Consider the following 16,737-nt stretch of genomic DNA (forward strand, 5'->3'; position numbering starts at 1 on the left):
CACTTTTTAGAATTCATATTATTTTTTTTTCTAAAAAATAGTGATTTTGAATCGGATACATTTTTTCACCCATGAGTCATTTCACATGTTACATTCACAACAGTGAATATACGAATAAAAAGAGTTTTCCAGAACTGTAGTGATTTGTTTATAACATTTGGAACCTTAGTATCCCTTAGGCGATTTTGAATTATGTTATTTTTGGGAAAACACCGAATTATTTTATTTAACTCTTCGGTGATACCTCATGAAATACATATTGTAACCTCGTCAATGCAAAGTTATAGGAAGTTGAAAGGAATTATTTTCATATTATTGGCCATAGTTACGCAACAATGCTACCATGCATTGCTATGTTCAACATATCATGCATTGCTATGCAACAATGCTACCATTCGCGTTAGAATGGATTGTTTTCAAAGCCGCATTGTTCTCCATTGCACGATTCGAAATTTCAAAAGATTGGGCAGAGAGCAGTGAGAGGCCAAGACAGGGAGGTGAGACGAGTGGCGATAGGGAACCAGCTGTGAAAGTGCCTACGCAGCAGGCCCCCAAGGAAGACAATCCGGCCAGGCTCTCGGGAGATTTGGCCACGCATCATCTGGAGCCCATAGTGGGAAGAGGAAAGAAAAAATGTCACACATGGGTGTGTAAAGTGTGCGTATCAAAAAAAGTGAGAAGTGAAACTCGGTACATATGCAATTTTTGCTGTGTCCCACTGCACAAAGGAAGCTGCTTTCTGCAGTATCACACCAGGAGGGATTACTAACATCATAGGTGAGTAAATCCTAAAAAATTCCATAGAAAAATAATAAATGACATAAAAGCATTTACGCTTTAAAGAGAAGAGTGCATTTTAAAGTAGTTTCTTTTAAAAACCTGCCGGAACAGAGGGGTATGAGGGATTTAAACCCCGCCGTACGCAACCAGTGAAAATTATGACTCATTAAGATGCTAAGTCTCCTTGAGGAGAAGATAAACAGAAGACGTGAATGAGCTGTGCTGTATAAAGACCCAGATCAGCTCTTTGACCAGAAAAATTGTTAAAATATTTTAAATAACAATTGAACACATATCCATGTAGTAGAAGGTAGTCTAGTTCATTTTAGCTTTAGAAACAGATTTGTAGGTATAGCTGTATGTGAAAATACCTAAGGATTTTAAAAAAAATGTACTTTTCATTTGCCAGGCACTAGTGCTAATTTCACATCACCATCACACTTAATGCTCAAATTACCCTGTAAAGTAGCTACTAATATTGTCCGTTTACAGATAAGAAACCCAGGATTAAAAACCGTTAACTGATTTGAAACCTCAGTTAACCTCAGCTCTTAAACCTCAGTCAGGATTTGAAACCTGGAACTTTGACTCCGGAGCCTATCATCTCAACACTTCACAGCATTTACAGACTTTCTGGGATTTTAACATCCAATTTATCTCGGTTCATTTAACTTCAAGCCTCAATTTATATAAAATGGGGCTAAGACCTGTCTCAGACTATTACTGCTGCTCGTACATGATACATGTCAGAAGTCCACAGAAAGTACTCAATAAATGCCAGCTACTTCCTACTCTTTTCTTTTGTTAGCTATGAACTTAGGGAAAGATGCATGCCTGCAAAAGAGGCATCTCTGAGACCAAAGATTTTGGGTGGAAATAACTAACAGACTCACACATTAAAAACTATGACACTCTTACAATTATAGTCTATCTATATTAAATTCTACATGCTGTATTATATCCTGAGTTAAAGAGTTAAAAAAAAAAGAAAAAAGAAAGGAAGAAAGAAACTGCACAATGCTATCAGTAAAAATAGGAGGGGAAAAATGAGTAAGACATTTAACATTTCAGAGGAAATGCTCTGAACTAAAATGAATTTGTATTCGGTTTGCTTTAGGAAATGTAGCTTTACACTTACCTGCAGGCTTTCTAGGCACAGCTTAGCAGACGGTTTCTTCAGCACAGAACGAAGTACGGATGTCTCAGAGGACGGAATGTCCCTCTTGCACAGTGGAGTGCTCAGGGACCTGACTGCAGGAGCTGTGCCTGTGCTCGCTTCTGGAAATTTGTCCAGTGAAACAGCATCAGCTGGGCCTTTGCCCTCTACACAGTCAGCACCCTCCATTCCTTCAAGGCAAACGTGTAAACATGAGAGATGAAGAACTGAGTCTGTTCTACCCCCCAAATATTGCATATTTACAAAGGGAAGAACACACGATGAAGAAAGTCAACCCTAATATATCCTGCTTACGGAGTAACATCTGGGATTTCATATGGAAACATAAAAAGAAGACAAATGGCACTGGTCCCAGTTTTTAATTCAAATCTAACTACTCAGGGTAAAGGCAATAAGGAGTTTGGGCTCCCATGGAAATCCAAGCAGGTATCCCTACATCAGCTATTAATTGTTAGTTTGCCTTTTCTCATGACACCTATAACTCGCACCAGAAAACTAACTTGAGACAAACAATGAGTAATGACCAATCTTACTACTAGAGTCAGATGCATTTCAGTATGTAAGGGTGATGAGAGGGAGAGGACGAAATATTGAGGAGAGAGATTATCAAATCAAAAAATTAACAAAACCGTATGTGTCCCCAAAACAAGGCAAGGCTCCCCCTTCAAATTCTTTCTGAGAAGAGAGCACAGCCTCATTACTGGCATTCAACAAATATCTATATATTGGGTTCTTATGATGTGAAAGGCCCTCTCGTAGAGATACAATGATGAACAAAACATGCAAAGCCCCCATACTTTCAGAGGACAAATGGACAGTATAAAATATAGTAAGTGGGAGGGGTGGCCGGAGGGAGGTAGCTGTGCCTGTAAAAGTGTAGCATGAGGGATCGCTGTGATGGGAATTGTTCTATAGCTTGACTGCAGTGTGGTCACAATTCTACACATGTGATAAAACTACATGAAACTGAATACACACAGAAGTGAGTGCATGCAAAACTGGTGAACTCTGAAAAAAAAATAAGTCAGTAGATTGTATCAGTGTCAACTTCCTGGTTGTGACACAGTTATAACTAAGCAAGATGTTGCTGCTGGGGGAGCCTGGAGGAAGGGTATACAGGATCTCTTCAGACGATTTCTTACAAATGTATATGAATCTACAGTCATCTCAAAATAAAAAGTTAAAACAATGTATATGGAACAACAAGTAGTAATACATGCCATGAAGGAAAATAATGCAGGGATACAGGGACAGGGTACAACAAGGTGAGAGGGGAGTGTTGCTGGTTTGGGGTGTTCAGGGACAGCTTCCTGAGCAGGCACTGAGTAAAGCGAGGAAGTGAGCCGTGCACATATCTAGGGGTGAACATTACACGCACAAAACCAAGTGCAAAGACCTGAGATAGGAATGCACCTGGCCTATTACCAGTAGGGTGAGGCCAGTGTGTGACTAGGACAGAGTGAATAAGAGCTAAGATGTGAGCTCAGAGAGCAGGCTAAGGACTCGGTCAGGTGAGGCCTAGTAGGAGGGGTACTGGATACTCTTCTAAGTACATTGGGAAGACAAGGAAAAATTTTAAGAAGAGGAATGACAGTGTGACTTGCATTTTAAAAGATGCACCCTGCCCACATTATAGAAGACTCGAAGGAAAGGGTGGGACGAGGGTCGAAAGAAGGAACTCACTTAGAAAACAATCCAGGCAAGAGGAGATGGTAGCCTGGACCATGGTGATGGCAGTGAGGCGGTGAGAAGCGGTTAGACATTTGGGATATGTTGAAGGCTGAGAAAATTTAACAATGTGTGTTGCAATTCCTGGAATATTTATTTAAAGATAAAAAGATGTAATGACATATAGTTTAAAAGGTAATGGAAAAATGGATTTCTTAAAAGAGAAATTTCAATTAAACCCAAAAAAGACAAGAAGAGGGAAACATGGGGGGAGAAAACAAACAAACAAAAAAACAACCCAACCAAAGAGAACAGAAAATGTATGATAAAATGGTAGATTTAAATCAAATCATATCAATAATGACTTGAAAGACTGATGAGCCAAATACTTCAATTAAAAGACAGAGAATATTAGATGGATTAAAAAAACAAAACAAAAAAAGACCCAACTCTAAGTCTACAAGAGTTTTTCTTGAACGATAGACACAGGTAGGTTGAAAGTAAATCCTATACCTCACTTGCAACTTTCATTCAATACAAGCCTACTGATTTGGGGAAAGGTTAAATAAGTTTTGAATGTTTGTCCCTTTTCACACACTTAAAAACCAAAAAAATCAAACGTAGTGTTTTCTCTAGCTAAATACACTTGTTAATATGTTCAGAGGTCCTATTCTTTATAATACATTCTATCAACTTGGAAATATTTCACTAATTCTTATTGGTAGCAGTTCAAAGACTATAATGTCATCTCCCATATAACAAGAATTCTAGGGGTGGCCTGTTAGCTCAGTTGGTTAGAGCGTGGTGCTAATAACACCAAGGTTGCCGGTTTGTTCCCGACATGGGCCACTGTGAGCTGCGCCCTCCTTAAAAAAAAGAATTCTGAAACATTTCTAGTAGACCATGAGCTCCTAAAATGTAGGGAACTGTTTCATTTTTCCCTTATTTCAGCATATAGGTACACCAACCATAAATGCCTACTAAACAAAAGTTTCAATGGATGAACTGCCACATGTATTAGAAAAAATTGAACACTTACCACTTGAAGCCTCTGTGAGGTCTGAAAGTGGAATAGATTTTTCAACTATACATCCAGACTGCGTTAAACCAGACTCAGAAGATTTCTTGGGGAAAAAAATAATTTAGAGTAAAGAAGTATTACACATTATTACTTACATCTTTATAAAGATCTGAGTAAGCTTTACAGATTACCTGGAAATCTGATCCATCATCAATCAATTGAGCAATCACATTCATTATCGAGTCGTTACAGAAGTATAGGGGAATCTAACTAAAAGCAGAATATCATTCTAGCTGCAACCTAAATATCCTACCAATTTTCAGTTCCCTAGGGAAAGTTTATAGGATACATCTTTGTTGCCTTATTGTTTGATGGCTAGAAACTACGTTAACTGCATTCATTAAAAGAGGAAATTGTCAAAATAACAAAATAAATAATTACTAATTAAACAACAAAGATATTAATAGCTAGGATAGGAAAACCATTGATGGTTAAAATAGAAAACATACTCTTATTAATGTGGAAACCATTTCTAAATCATGGTATATGTCGAAGCCAAGTTCTGATAAGAAACAATTATTATTGGCTCTGTCAGATGATGATTTCATATCAACTAAAATAAAGGGAACAGAGATTTTAAGTGACTCTGAGATACAAATGAAACCTACTGGTTCCTGGGAATCTTTAATAACTATCAAACATTTATACCAGTCCAAATAAGATCATTAGGACACATACTGAATCAATACGACAGAAGGTGCAGAAAAAAGTTTCAACTTTAATGGCAATGGGTGTCTCCGCTCACTAAAGAAATGGGAACCTGCTGTATCAAACCAAAGCCAATGGTATGAAGCAAGAAGAGCCAGTCACGAGAGAACCACCTCCCTGTTTACCTTTGAGTGAACGTGAAAGATCTTCAATAGTATCATGTAATTCATTTTGATCTTTTAATAATTTTGACAGGCTTTAGAGTTATCAGCAACAAAAATCTCTACAGTTACTTGAAAGAAGTGAGCAGAGCAAAGGAGCATCGTTAACTAGTACCCGCTTCCTAGGCAGTATTAAACCAATGAGGGGAAGCAAGGCGGAAATGCGAGAGCCCCAGACCTGAGTAAAGCCCATACAGAATCTTCATCTAATTCACCAGTTATGTGTAAATAATATGCTCGTATGTCTGCCTCCTTTGGCAGACAACGAGCTGCTCCAGGACCGGATTGTGACTTTCTGTGGTACCATTAGCACCTAGAACAATACCTTGCAAGCAGAAGACCACAGCGCTTAATCTTTTCATGAAACATTTTTCAAAATCAAAAGCAACTTATTAAGCCAACCACCAATGACAAAAATTAACAAGTAGGAAATACACACACGCGCGTGAGCACGCACAATTTAAAACCCAGCTACAATATAGCAGCACAAGGTACTATAACTGAAAATAAGAGCTTGACAGTCTTAAAACTGCCTCGCCAGGAAACCAAAGCTGCCTTTTCCTTTGTTTCTAGTAAGTGAATTACCTCAGGAAGATCTGCAAGAGAAGTTTCAAGAGCACATGTTCTGTCTGTATTGGGAGGAGTAGCAACAGTGCGTATCTGGAGATCAATTGCACCAGCTGGATTTTTGTCAGAGTTGGCCCGAGAAGATATTCTCTGACGTTTGGATAACTGTTCAGGAAACTCAGACTGTTGACATTCACTACGACATTCCTTTTTGGCTATAGACACAAAACAAAGTAAAAACAACACAGGCATAAATATTTTCCTTCACAATACCATTTTACAATTTTGTACATCATCACAATTTTACTAAAACTTAATGTTTGAGTCTAAATACATTAGCAATGAAAAGGAAAATCTAGTCCAATTTTTAATTCAAAAGAGAAAATCTAATGAGAAGCCAAAAGAATGTACCTACTAAAAAGACAATAAAAATTTAATTAGAATTAAAAATTTTCAGACTTTAAAATGTATAAAAATATGCTAAAATACATTTGCATTGGTGATGCAGTATCTCATTCTATTTTTAAATTCACATTGAAACATTCTTTTGAACATTTTAAAGGATGTGGTTATGTTCTAATATTGGTTCTACTTTGATCGTGTATGACTTTATGAAAAATACAGCCACACTGTGCCCTAGTTCTTCTTAGCTACGAAAAAGAACTTTATTGTCTGCAGAATTATAATAATTGTTATTAAAATATTACAAAACCCAGGTAAAAGTTGAAAAACAGATAAGTTACCAACTACAAATACAAATGAGTAAGTACATCAGAGTGGGTCATGCCCTCACAGAAGCAGATGAATTAGACTTGTCTTGAGTAGCAGCGCAGGCATGCAAGGTGCTGAAATGTACTTGAAGATCACATGCAATATCACGTGCTAGCTTACACGGGGTGCAGAGCGCCAGAGATATGATTACGATGACTGGGGTCAGGCAAAGATGTGTCTAATTCGGGTGTTTGAAATGGTTTGTGATTGGAAAACTCAAAGGTGACAGAAATAACCGAATGAAAATTATAGTCTAAAAGTTATGGTAAAGAATATAGCAGGCTGTTACAATGTCAGATAAGCTATATCTGTTTATATTGTGGTTAGGTGTTTGGTATTCACAAAATCCTTGCCAAATTTAATACTAATCATGTAAAAATCGAGGTTTGTACACTCAAAAATTTGCCACATGCCTTATTATAAAGATGAAATGACCTAATCAGACCTGACAGTTTTACAGTTAAAAATTGCTCAGGAATGCTTGCTCTCAGGTTTTTTCAAGGGAAACCAGAAATCTAGGTTTTTGTGTGAAATGTCCCAAATTTTAAATGTTAGGCTCCATTTAAAACTACAACTCTGCTCAGAAAGACTGCTTTTGCCCCGTGGAACTAAATGTTTCTTATATCTCAGGAGGTTGTCTGAGTTAAAATACAGAAGTCCAAATTGACTGAATTCTTTCTACTCACTCAAGCCTGTTGTCTGCAACTCTCGCCCTGCCTCTGCGAATTCAGGGCAGTCAGTCATTTTCTCCGTTTCATTTATGGACTGAAAAACCGACTGGAAGGCGGATATTCGTTCTCTCAAAGAATTAACATTTCGATACAGTACAGGGCTGCCCTGTTAGAATACAGAGACATAGAGGGTATGAGAAATCAAACCAAACGTAGTTTCCAGATTTTCGGTCTATAACTACTGAATCCACAAATAACTACACAAAGGCTCTTGGCAGACCACAGGTGGTAAGGGTAGCAGAGCTTCTTCTCCCATAAATCACGCATTTTCAGTTTGAATATTCGCGGGGCTGCCATCATCCTAGTTTCTCCCTCTGCCCCGCCCCTAATTTTCAACAAAACCTGAGCAAAGAGGAGCAGCTCTGTGCTGTGTATACACATGCAGCTCTGGGCTGGTCCACACTGATACTCAATCCATGGCCCAGACAAGAGAAATTTGGAGTAGGTGGAAAGCACTTTACAAAGGCACCCAGAGAAAACACATCCCCAATTATTTGGGGGCTGAACAACTCTTAATTCTTTCTGAGGGGTATAAGGACTGTCTTTTGTAATGCAAGAGTTCATAACCTTGGGGCGGTTAGCTCAGTTGGTTAGAGCACGGTGCTTTTAACACCAAGGTTGCCGGTTCAAACCCCCAATGGGCCACTGTGAGCTGTGCCCTCCGTAACTGGATTGAAACAACTACTTGACTTGAAGCGGATGGATCGTGGAAAAACACACTTAAAATAAATGTTAAAAAAAAAAAAGTTTATAACCTGAGACAGCCTCAGTGAGTCAAATGTGAAAGGGACAGAAGTTTAACACAAACATGTTTGAGAGAGGCCAGCCGAAGAGATGATACGGGGACCACAAGAAAGTACTGAATGCTGGAGATGGGGCAAGGAGGAATGGACAGGAAGAACCTGCCTGCTTGGGAATTTTGCCAAAGGTTTGCTAAAAATATCCACTGTCAATCATCTGCATGATGCCTTTGCCACATGTAAGTCTCGGGTACCTAGTTCAAACCAGGCTGGTCTCATTCCTCATCTCCATCCCATACATCCTCGCTCCCCAGGAAGCCAGGACAAGTCACAGAGGCTCCTTAGTAGCTCAGATACCCTCTCACATTGATCCTCTTCTCCTTTGGCTCTCCCCAGCTAAATTTTCCTCACTTTGTGGGCTCTTACCTGCTTAGAGCTGAGAGCCAGCCATTCACTTACAATACAAGGCTAAATGTAGATGGTCTAATAAGCACAGGCGCTCTCTGTAAACCCTGTTCACAGGGTTTCAGCCAAAGGTCACAAATCGAGTGATGTAACCAGGGATAGAGATGCCAGATAAGTTCAGATAACGTACAATTTAAGAGTTCTGTTTACGCATACAACGAATTAGTGATTAAGTGCTCTATCCAGGATCTCCCCGCCCCCTTTATTATTTAGACTACTAACATAATTCCAGTGATTTGGAACTTGAAATTAACAAAATGACACCCACAGGCAAAAGTTAAGGTAAAAAATTACCTCCCTTTAAGATGTTGTATGGAGGAAAATCAGTTAAAATCTTGAAGCCATATTAGATGGTGAATCTGCTCACACACCTGATTCCATTCCCAGTTAAAACCAAGCATAAAGCAAACTGTTACATAATAACAGAACATTTTACATTCAAACATGGTTGGTGATGTAAACCTTTATGACATAAATAGCACATAATATTCATTAAAAGCTGGTTACCAACTCTTATCTATATGAGATAAAAAGAAAGAAAAGGGTTACCCCAAAGTCATAAAATTTACTCAAATATGCTTTTTTGTACTCATATTTGAACATGGTAGCAGTAGTTTCAGTGTCCTAGGAATTTGGAGCACTCTGACATGCCGCTTAAAACAAATTATAGGTTACCCTAGTCAAAACTGTTTTTTCCTGATGGAGAATAACAATATACAAAGTAAGTGAAACATTCTAAAGGTACCGTTTTGATGCTTTTCTCTTATGAATTGTGTCAGTCAGTCAATGACATTCTCTCATGTACCAGAACTGTTCTAGGGGCTCCGGATACAGGGATATCTGTTCTAGAGAGAAATTCTGTTCTAGAGTGAAATTCTGAAAACACATTTAGTTTTAGGTACAACAGGTGCTCTTGAGAAGATAAAAAAGGAACGAAAAGGGTGGTGATTCAGTAACTGAAAGTGCTTCCTTTAGCCTACATCAGAACAGCACTCGATCTGAAGAAATATCTAAGTTGAAATCAAAACAATGAGAAAGTGGTAGTTAAGAGAAGCTATCAAGGGACGGAGGTATGTTGCAAGAACAAGGTAGAAAAATAAACAAAGGCCCCGAGGTGGAAATAGGATGCAGCAGAAAGAAGGCCAGAGTGCCCAGGAAATGAAAGGAGAGAGGGAGATGAGGCTGGTGGTGGGAAAGGCTCAGATGTGGGAGAGTGATGAAGGCTTTCAAGCAGCAGAGTGAATGATCTGATCTATACTTCAAATGTATCTCTGCTCTCTGAAATGGTGGATGAATTAAGGAAAGAGGGCAGTAAGGAGACCAGTTAGGAAGAAGCAGTTGGCAGGAATCACATTAGGGTTGTAGCAGTAGAACTGTGGGGACATGAGGAATTAGGTTTTGTTTTTGTTTGAATTAAAAGTTTATTGGGGTAACAATGGTTAGTAAAGTTACATAGGTTTCTATGCTGCCATAAGATGAAATAGTGCCATTTGTGACAACTATGCTAAGTGAAATAAGTCAGACGGGAAAGTCGAGAACCATATGATTTCACTGATATGTGGGATGCAAAACTGAAAGCAACAAAAGAACAAGACAAACAAACAAACAAACAAACACTGATAGGCAGAGACAATAGTTTAGTAGTTACCAGAGGGTAAGGGGTGGTAGATGAGGGTAAACGGGCTCAAATATATGGTGATGGAAGGAGAACTGACTCTGGGTGGTGAACACACAATGGGATTTATAGATGATGTATTACAGAATTGTACACAGATAGGTTTTTGATATGTAATGATGGGTTGAATATGGAAGATGAGAAGAAAGGAACCGAGGAAGGTTGATAGGCAGTTGGACTGAGCAACTGGACAATGACAGCATATACTGAGATGGGGAAATGGACAACAGGATCTGATAAGGAATGGAAATCTAGTTTGATTGTGGCCATGCAATGCTTGAAATGCTGACTTAAAACACCCACGTGATGTTGAATAGGCAACTAGTTTGGAGCTCTAGGGAGCTTTGGGCCAGCGTTAGACGTTTTGGAGTCATGAGTCTACAGACGATGTTCAAAGTCATGGGAAAAGATTAGACTGCCTAAGGAAAGCAAAGACAGCGGGGCAGAGGAAAGCTTTGGGATAATCAAGTAGTTTTGAGGGAAAAAAACTAAAGAAAAGGGGTGGAATTAGAAAGAATGACCAGTGACACAGGAAGAAAATCAGGGCAGTATGGTAGTCCAGAAATCAAGGGAAGAAAGAGTTTAAAATGAGTGGCTGAACATATTAAAAACTGAGGAAAGGTTGAGTAAAATGAAAACTTAGATTTTTATCTTTGTCTTGGCCATTTGTGATGAATGGTGATGAGAGTATGCTCAATGGAGTGGGAGAAACAAAAAAAGTCCAATCGGAGTGGCTAGCAGTAGCAGAAAAGATGGGAGGGGAGGGAGTGGAGCGAGACAAAGAAGACAAACTGTTTAAGGAGTTTTGCTGGGATGAACAGGCACAGAAATGGGAAGCCATGGATGTCTAAGAGTTAGAGATATTAAGATGTGTTTGTATGAATAGAAAATGACCCAAAAAGGAGCATAAGGTAACTGCAGAAGAAAAATCAGCTCAGAATAACATGGTCATAAGAATGCAAACATTTGAATATTGATGTAATCGATCTGTTGGGAAGTTGCAGAGGATGGGAAGTACTTCTTTGTATGTATGAGAAAAGTATGAGGAAGGAAGAGAGCTAGGTTTCTACCATCCACAGTGGGAAGTCAATAGCTAATGCCTCAACACTGAAAGATTAAGGAGTAGCAATTAGGCAAGAAAAAAAATAAAAGGCACCCACATTGGAAAGAAGTAAAACTCTCAGTATTTGCAGATGGCATGTTATATACAGAAAACCCTAAAAAGCCCTGCAAAAGACTCATAAAAGAATTCAGTCAAGTTGCAGGATACAAAATTTACCTACAAAAAATCTGTTGCATTTCCATGCATTAATGACGAACTATCATAAAAAGAAATTAATAATTGCATTTACAATCACATCAAGAATAAAATACCTAGGAACAAATTTAACCAAGGAAATGGAAGACCTGAACACTGAAAATTTTAAGAAATTGATGAAGACACAAATAAATGGAAAGTTATTCTGTGCCCATAGATTAGAAGAATTAATGTTGCATAAATGTCCATACTGCCCAAAGCAATCTACAGAGTCAGTGCAATCGCTATTAAAATTCCAATGGCATTGACTACAGAAATAGAACAATCCTAAAAGTAGCATGCAATTACAAAAGACCCCAAATAGCCAAAGTAATCTTGACAAAGAACAAAGCTGGAGGCACCACACTCCCGGATTTCAAACTATATTACAAAGCTAGAGTAATCAGAATGGTATGGTACTGGCATAAAAACAGACACAAAGAACAGTAAAACAAGCACAGAGCCCAGACATAAACTCACACATATGTGGTCAATTAATTTATGACAACAGGGCCATGAACATAAAAAGGAGAAAGGGCAGTCTCTTCAACAAATGGTGTTGGGAAAAAGGGACAGCCTCACGCAAAAGAATGAAACTGGACCACTATCTTCCACATATACAAAAATTAACTCAAAATGGATAAAGACTTGAACCTAAAACATGAAAGCATAAAACTCCTAGAAGAAAGTAGGCAGCGAGCTCTTTGACATCAGGCTTGGCAGACTTTATCTGACATCAAAGCAAAGACAACAAAAGCAAAAATAAACAAGTGAGACTACAACAAACAAAAAAGCTTCCACACAGCAAAGAATACCATCAACAAAATGAAAAGGAAACCTACCAAGAGGGAGACAATATGTGCAAATTCTGTGTCTGGTAAGGGGCTAATACCAAAATATATAAAGAACTCACACAACTCAACTGCAAAAAACCAAACAATACAATTACAAAATGGGCAGAAGATCTCAATAGACATTTTTCCAAAGAAGATAAACAGATAGCCAACAAATACGTGAAAAGGTGTTTAACATCACGAATCAGGGAAATGCAAATCAAAACCACAGTGCGCTATCACTCACACCTGTCAGACTGTCTATTGTCAAAAAGATAAACAAGTTTTGGCGAGGATGTGGAGAAAAAGGAACCATCGTGCACTGTTGGTGGGATGGCAAATTGCTACAGCCACTACGTAAACACTATGGAAGTTCCTCAAAATATTAAAAATAGAGCTACCATACGACCCAGCAATTCCACTTTTGGGTATCTATATAAAGAAAACAAAACTACTAATTGAAAAAGATATACATCCTTATGTTAATTGCATCATTATTTATAACAGCCAAGATATGAAAGCAATCTATACACACAGACACACACACTTTCTCTCTCACAGTGGAATATTACTCAGCTATAAAAAAGAATGAAACTTTGTCATTTGGGACAACATGGATAGACCTAGAGAGTATTATGTTAAGTGAAATAAGATCGAGAAAATCAAACACCATATGATTTCACTTATATGTAGAATCTAAAAAACAAAGCAAACGAACAAACAAAACAGAAACAGACTCAAAGAGGTCAAACTGTTAGTTGCCAGAGGGGAAAGGCAGAAAAAGGTGAAGGAGAGGTAAGAGGTCCAAATTTAAGTAAGTCACAGGGATGTAATGTACAGACTAGGAGATATAGCCAACAATGTCAAAATAACTTTGTATGGTGTCAGATGGTTACTAGTCTTATCGTGGTGATCACTTCTTTAGGTAAGTAAAAGCTGAATAACCAGCCTGTAAATCTGAAACATAATATTGTATTTTAACTATATTTAAATTTTTTTAAAAAGCAGGCCATATAAGGGGTAGGGAATCAAAATATGTACTAACTGAATAAATGAACAGGATTCTTCAGTTCTGTAAGCTAAAATACAATGAAGCAATGTTTTCATCCAACATCGATTTTGATACTAAGACAATCCACAATTCAAATGTGCTGGTAGAATAACCTTCATCCGATATGCAGAGGGTCCAGATAAATCATGTAATAAACCAGGAAGAGAGAAAGATGTGAGATCAAAGGAATCCAAATCAGAGGGAAAAAGGGAATTACCAAGGATGGTGAGAAGAAGTCACAAAATGACAGCTATCCAGCAAGTCTAGCGGCAACCAAGCCAACAGGAGGAAGACAAAGGACACTGAGAAAAAAGAAAAGAATTGATAGACTCTTAAGGTTTACAACTCTGTTAAAAGTTTGTGGATGAGATTACATGATAAATTAAAAGACCAAACCAAAAAAAAAAAAGTACTTCTTAACTACAAGAAAAACAACTTGTACAAGAAAGGAAATATGAGCATAATATACTACAGCATTTTGTAATAAATATCTGCATGGTGAAATATACACGCTAAATTGTAATTTAAACAAAACATTTTAACACTGTATTGGAAAGAATGGGAAAGAGGAAAGTGCTGGGACAGGTGTGGCTAGGAGACGTAAGAGAGCAAAATCTTCATTTTTCACAGAAATAACAATGATAGTAAATTTAAAGCATACCATATTCCAGGCTCAACTGTAAGTACTTCATGTCTACTAATTGCTTCATCCACATAAAACCCTTGCTATCATTATCACCCTCACTTTATACATGAGGAAACTCAGATTAACTTGCCAAAAGCCACTGTTAATTCACAATAAAGCCAAGAACCAAATCCCAGCAATATAGCTCCATAGTCCACTCGTGTATCTACTCTAACAGCAGTTATTGTACAAATTGAGAACATCAAAGACTTAGTTCATGCTGATTGTATCTAGTAAGAGTATTTTAATAGCCTTTTCAGAATTGGGGATGTCCTTCTTTAATGCAACACAAAACTCAACAAAGGTTTCTTAAAGGTTACTTGCAAACATGTCAAATATGGGATCGTATCAATGAAGTTTTCATATTCTCTTGCGTTAAAATTCATGGTTCTATCTTGCAATTTGAGGGTCTATTTTGCATGCACTGGTCGTTTGGAAAATATGGGTTCACTCAGTTATGCATATTTCCCAAATGTTGACATGTTTTATTAGGCAAGATCTAAATATCACATTCATTCATATCCCCACCGATCTATCAGGAACATCCAGCTATGAGAAGTTATAGAGTTAATGGTGACAAATACAAGTTTTCCAAAATTCTGATTTTCTCTTGAAAACTAAAATTTCTTCATTGGTAAGAAATATTTCAGTTTTTCCCCTGTAGTGGCAGGTTCATTTTTGAGCAAATGTTGGCCACATTCCTGCGTCTGACTAACCATGATGACTGTCAGTCATTCTTCCAAGTAAAAATGATGTTCCATGAAAAAACATGGCTAGTTTAGCTCACAGCTCCATCACACACATGATTTTTCTCGAAATATCCACCACTTCTGTATGTACTTTAGAAGTGTTTGATGCATACTTCCCATTTCATCACACGTAATTACTTGGGTTGAAAATTAATACAATCTATAATTTTTATTGCTTCATCAAGAATGACAAGGGAAACTGGCATTTTTATTTCCTGTGAATGCTTAGCAATGATGAATAAAATGACAGCTTGGTGATATCAGCTTTACCCACCATTACTTACGCACCATGAGCACAAATATCAACACAGTGAAAAAAAGGCAAATGACACCTTAGTGCTATTACAAAAATAGTTTTGACCTCATGGACCTCTTCAGTGGAACTCAGGGATCCCCAGTGATGTGCAGATAACTTTTGAGCACCATGCTCTGCACTACACAGCCTCATGCATACATAGTGTCTAAAACTGAAAAATGAAGAAGTGGCAATATAGGTACATTTTAAAATAGTAAGGCCAACACCACAACAGTCAAAAGCAGATGTACTTCAACAAGGATAAGCTGGGGACTCTGTCTTTCATAGCAAGCCTTGTACTACTATTTGACTCTTTAGGAGCATGTATTATTCTAATAAAAATCTGCAAAAATGTCTAAGTACTTCCCCATCGTCAGACAAATAATTTGGTCTGACATTTTGTCCTAGGGCTATCCCAAATACATTTTGTCCTGGGGAAACTCTTGCCCCCTATATGCCAACCAACTGTAGTCACAGAAAATTAGACACTTAAAGACATTAAAAGAAAAAGGTTGGAAAACACTGCCTCATCTCATCATAGAAAAACAAATGTTAATTAGACAAATTTTCAAAATAAAATAGAACGCTCCCCTAGAAAGCCATTTCTCTCCAGGAGCTCACCACTCTTAATACCGGGGGTGCCAAAAAATGTCTACAAGTGGACACTTTGATCAACGTTGCTCAAGCAGTATTTCGCTGTAATCAGAAATGTCTGGACACTGACGGTAACCACTTTGAGCACCTCTTGTAATTCCAGAAATCAAACATGACTTGTATTCATCTTTTGTTATGGGTATACATTGAGTATTACAATTTTAATAGTTCTCCTTTCTTATAATGTGTAAGCATTTTTTTTTTTGGTGTATATTTCATGCTTATCACCATTTAAAGGCACACTCCGTAAAGCACAGACAAAATACCATCTCTGCAGATCCAAACCACATGAGCTGCACTGTAAGGTAGAAACTCTTTACAAAAGCTCTGTAACACAGCAAAATATTCTTCCTAGAAGAATGCATGACAGAATTTAGAAGAAAATCATACCAGAAAAGGGGAATTCTGTGTCAAAGGAGACTTCTCTGCATTCTTTAAATTCCGCTGCTGAGCAATGAAACGAATAAGATGGTTTGTTTCAGGAGAGCCCCGAATACCAACTGTAGAGCGTCGTCTGGATTTTTTAAGGTGGGATGATGACTTTCCTGTAATGAAAACTCTCTTTTAAATTGGAATAAAACAAGGCAATCATCAGTAATCGTGTCCTGAAGATCAGTGATGTACCAGCTGGAGAGAAAACATGATAAAC

At 37.9% G+C, this 16,737-nt stretch overlaps 1 protein-coding gene across 1 annotated transcript in view; it reads right to left on the reverse strand.

Moving 5' to 3' along the window:
- CDCA2 (cell division cycle associated 2) overlaps positions 1-16,737 on the reverse strand; it is a 41,803-nt gene that overhangs the window by 23,062 nt on the left and 2,004 nt on the right. Inside the window, 5 exon segments of the mRNA XM_019714196.2 lie at positions 1,919-2,127; positions 4,665-4,749; positions 6,161-6,357; positions 7,600-7,750; positions 16,479-16,633. Of these exon segments, the coding sequence (XP_019569755.2) occupies positions 1,919-2,127; positions 4,665-4,749; positions 6,161-6,357; positions 7,600-7,750; positions 16,479-16,633 (797 nt within the window).

This window comes from Rhinolophus sinicus, linkage group LG07, assembly GCF_036562045.2.
Source record: "Rhinolophus sinicus isolate RSC01 linkage group LG07, ASM3656204v1, whole genome shotgun sequence".
NCBI classification, from domain to species: Eukaryota; Metazoa; Chordata; class Mammalia; order Chiroptera; family Rhinolophidae; genus Rhinolophus; species Rhinolophus sinicus.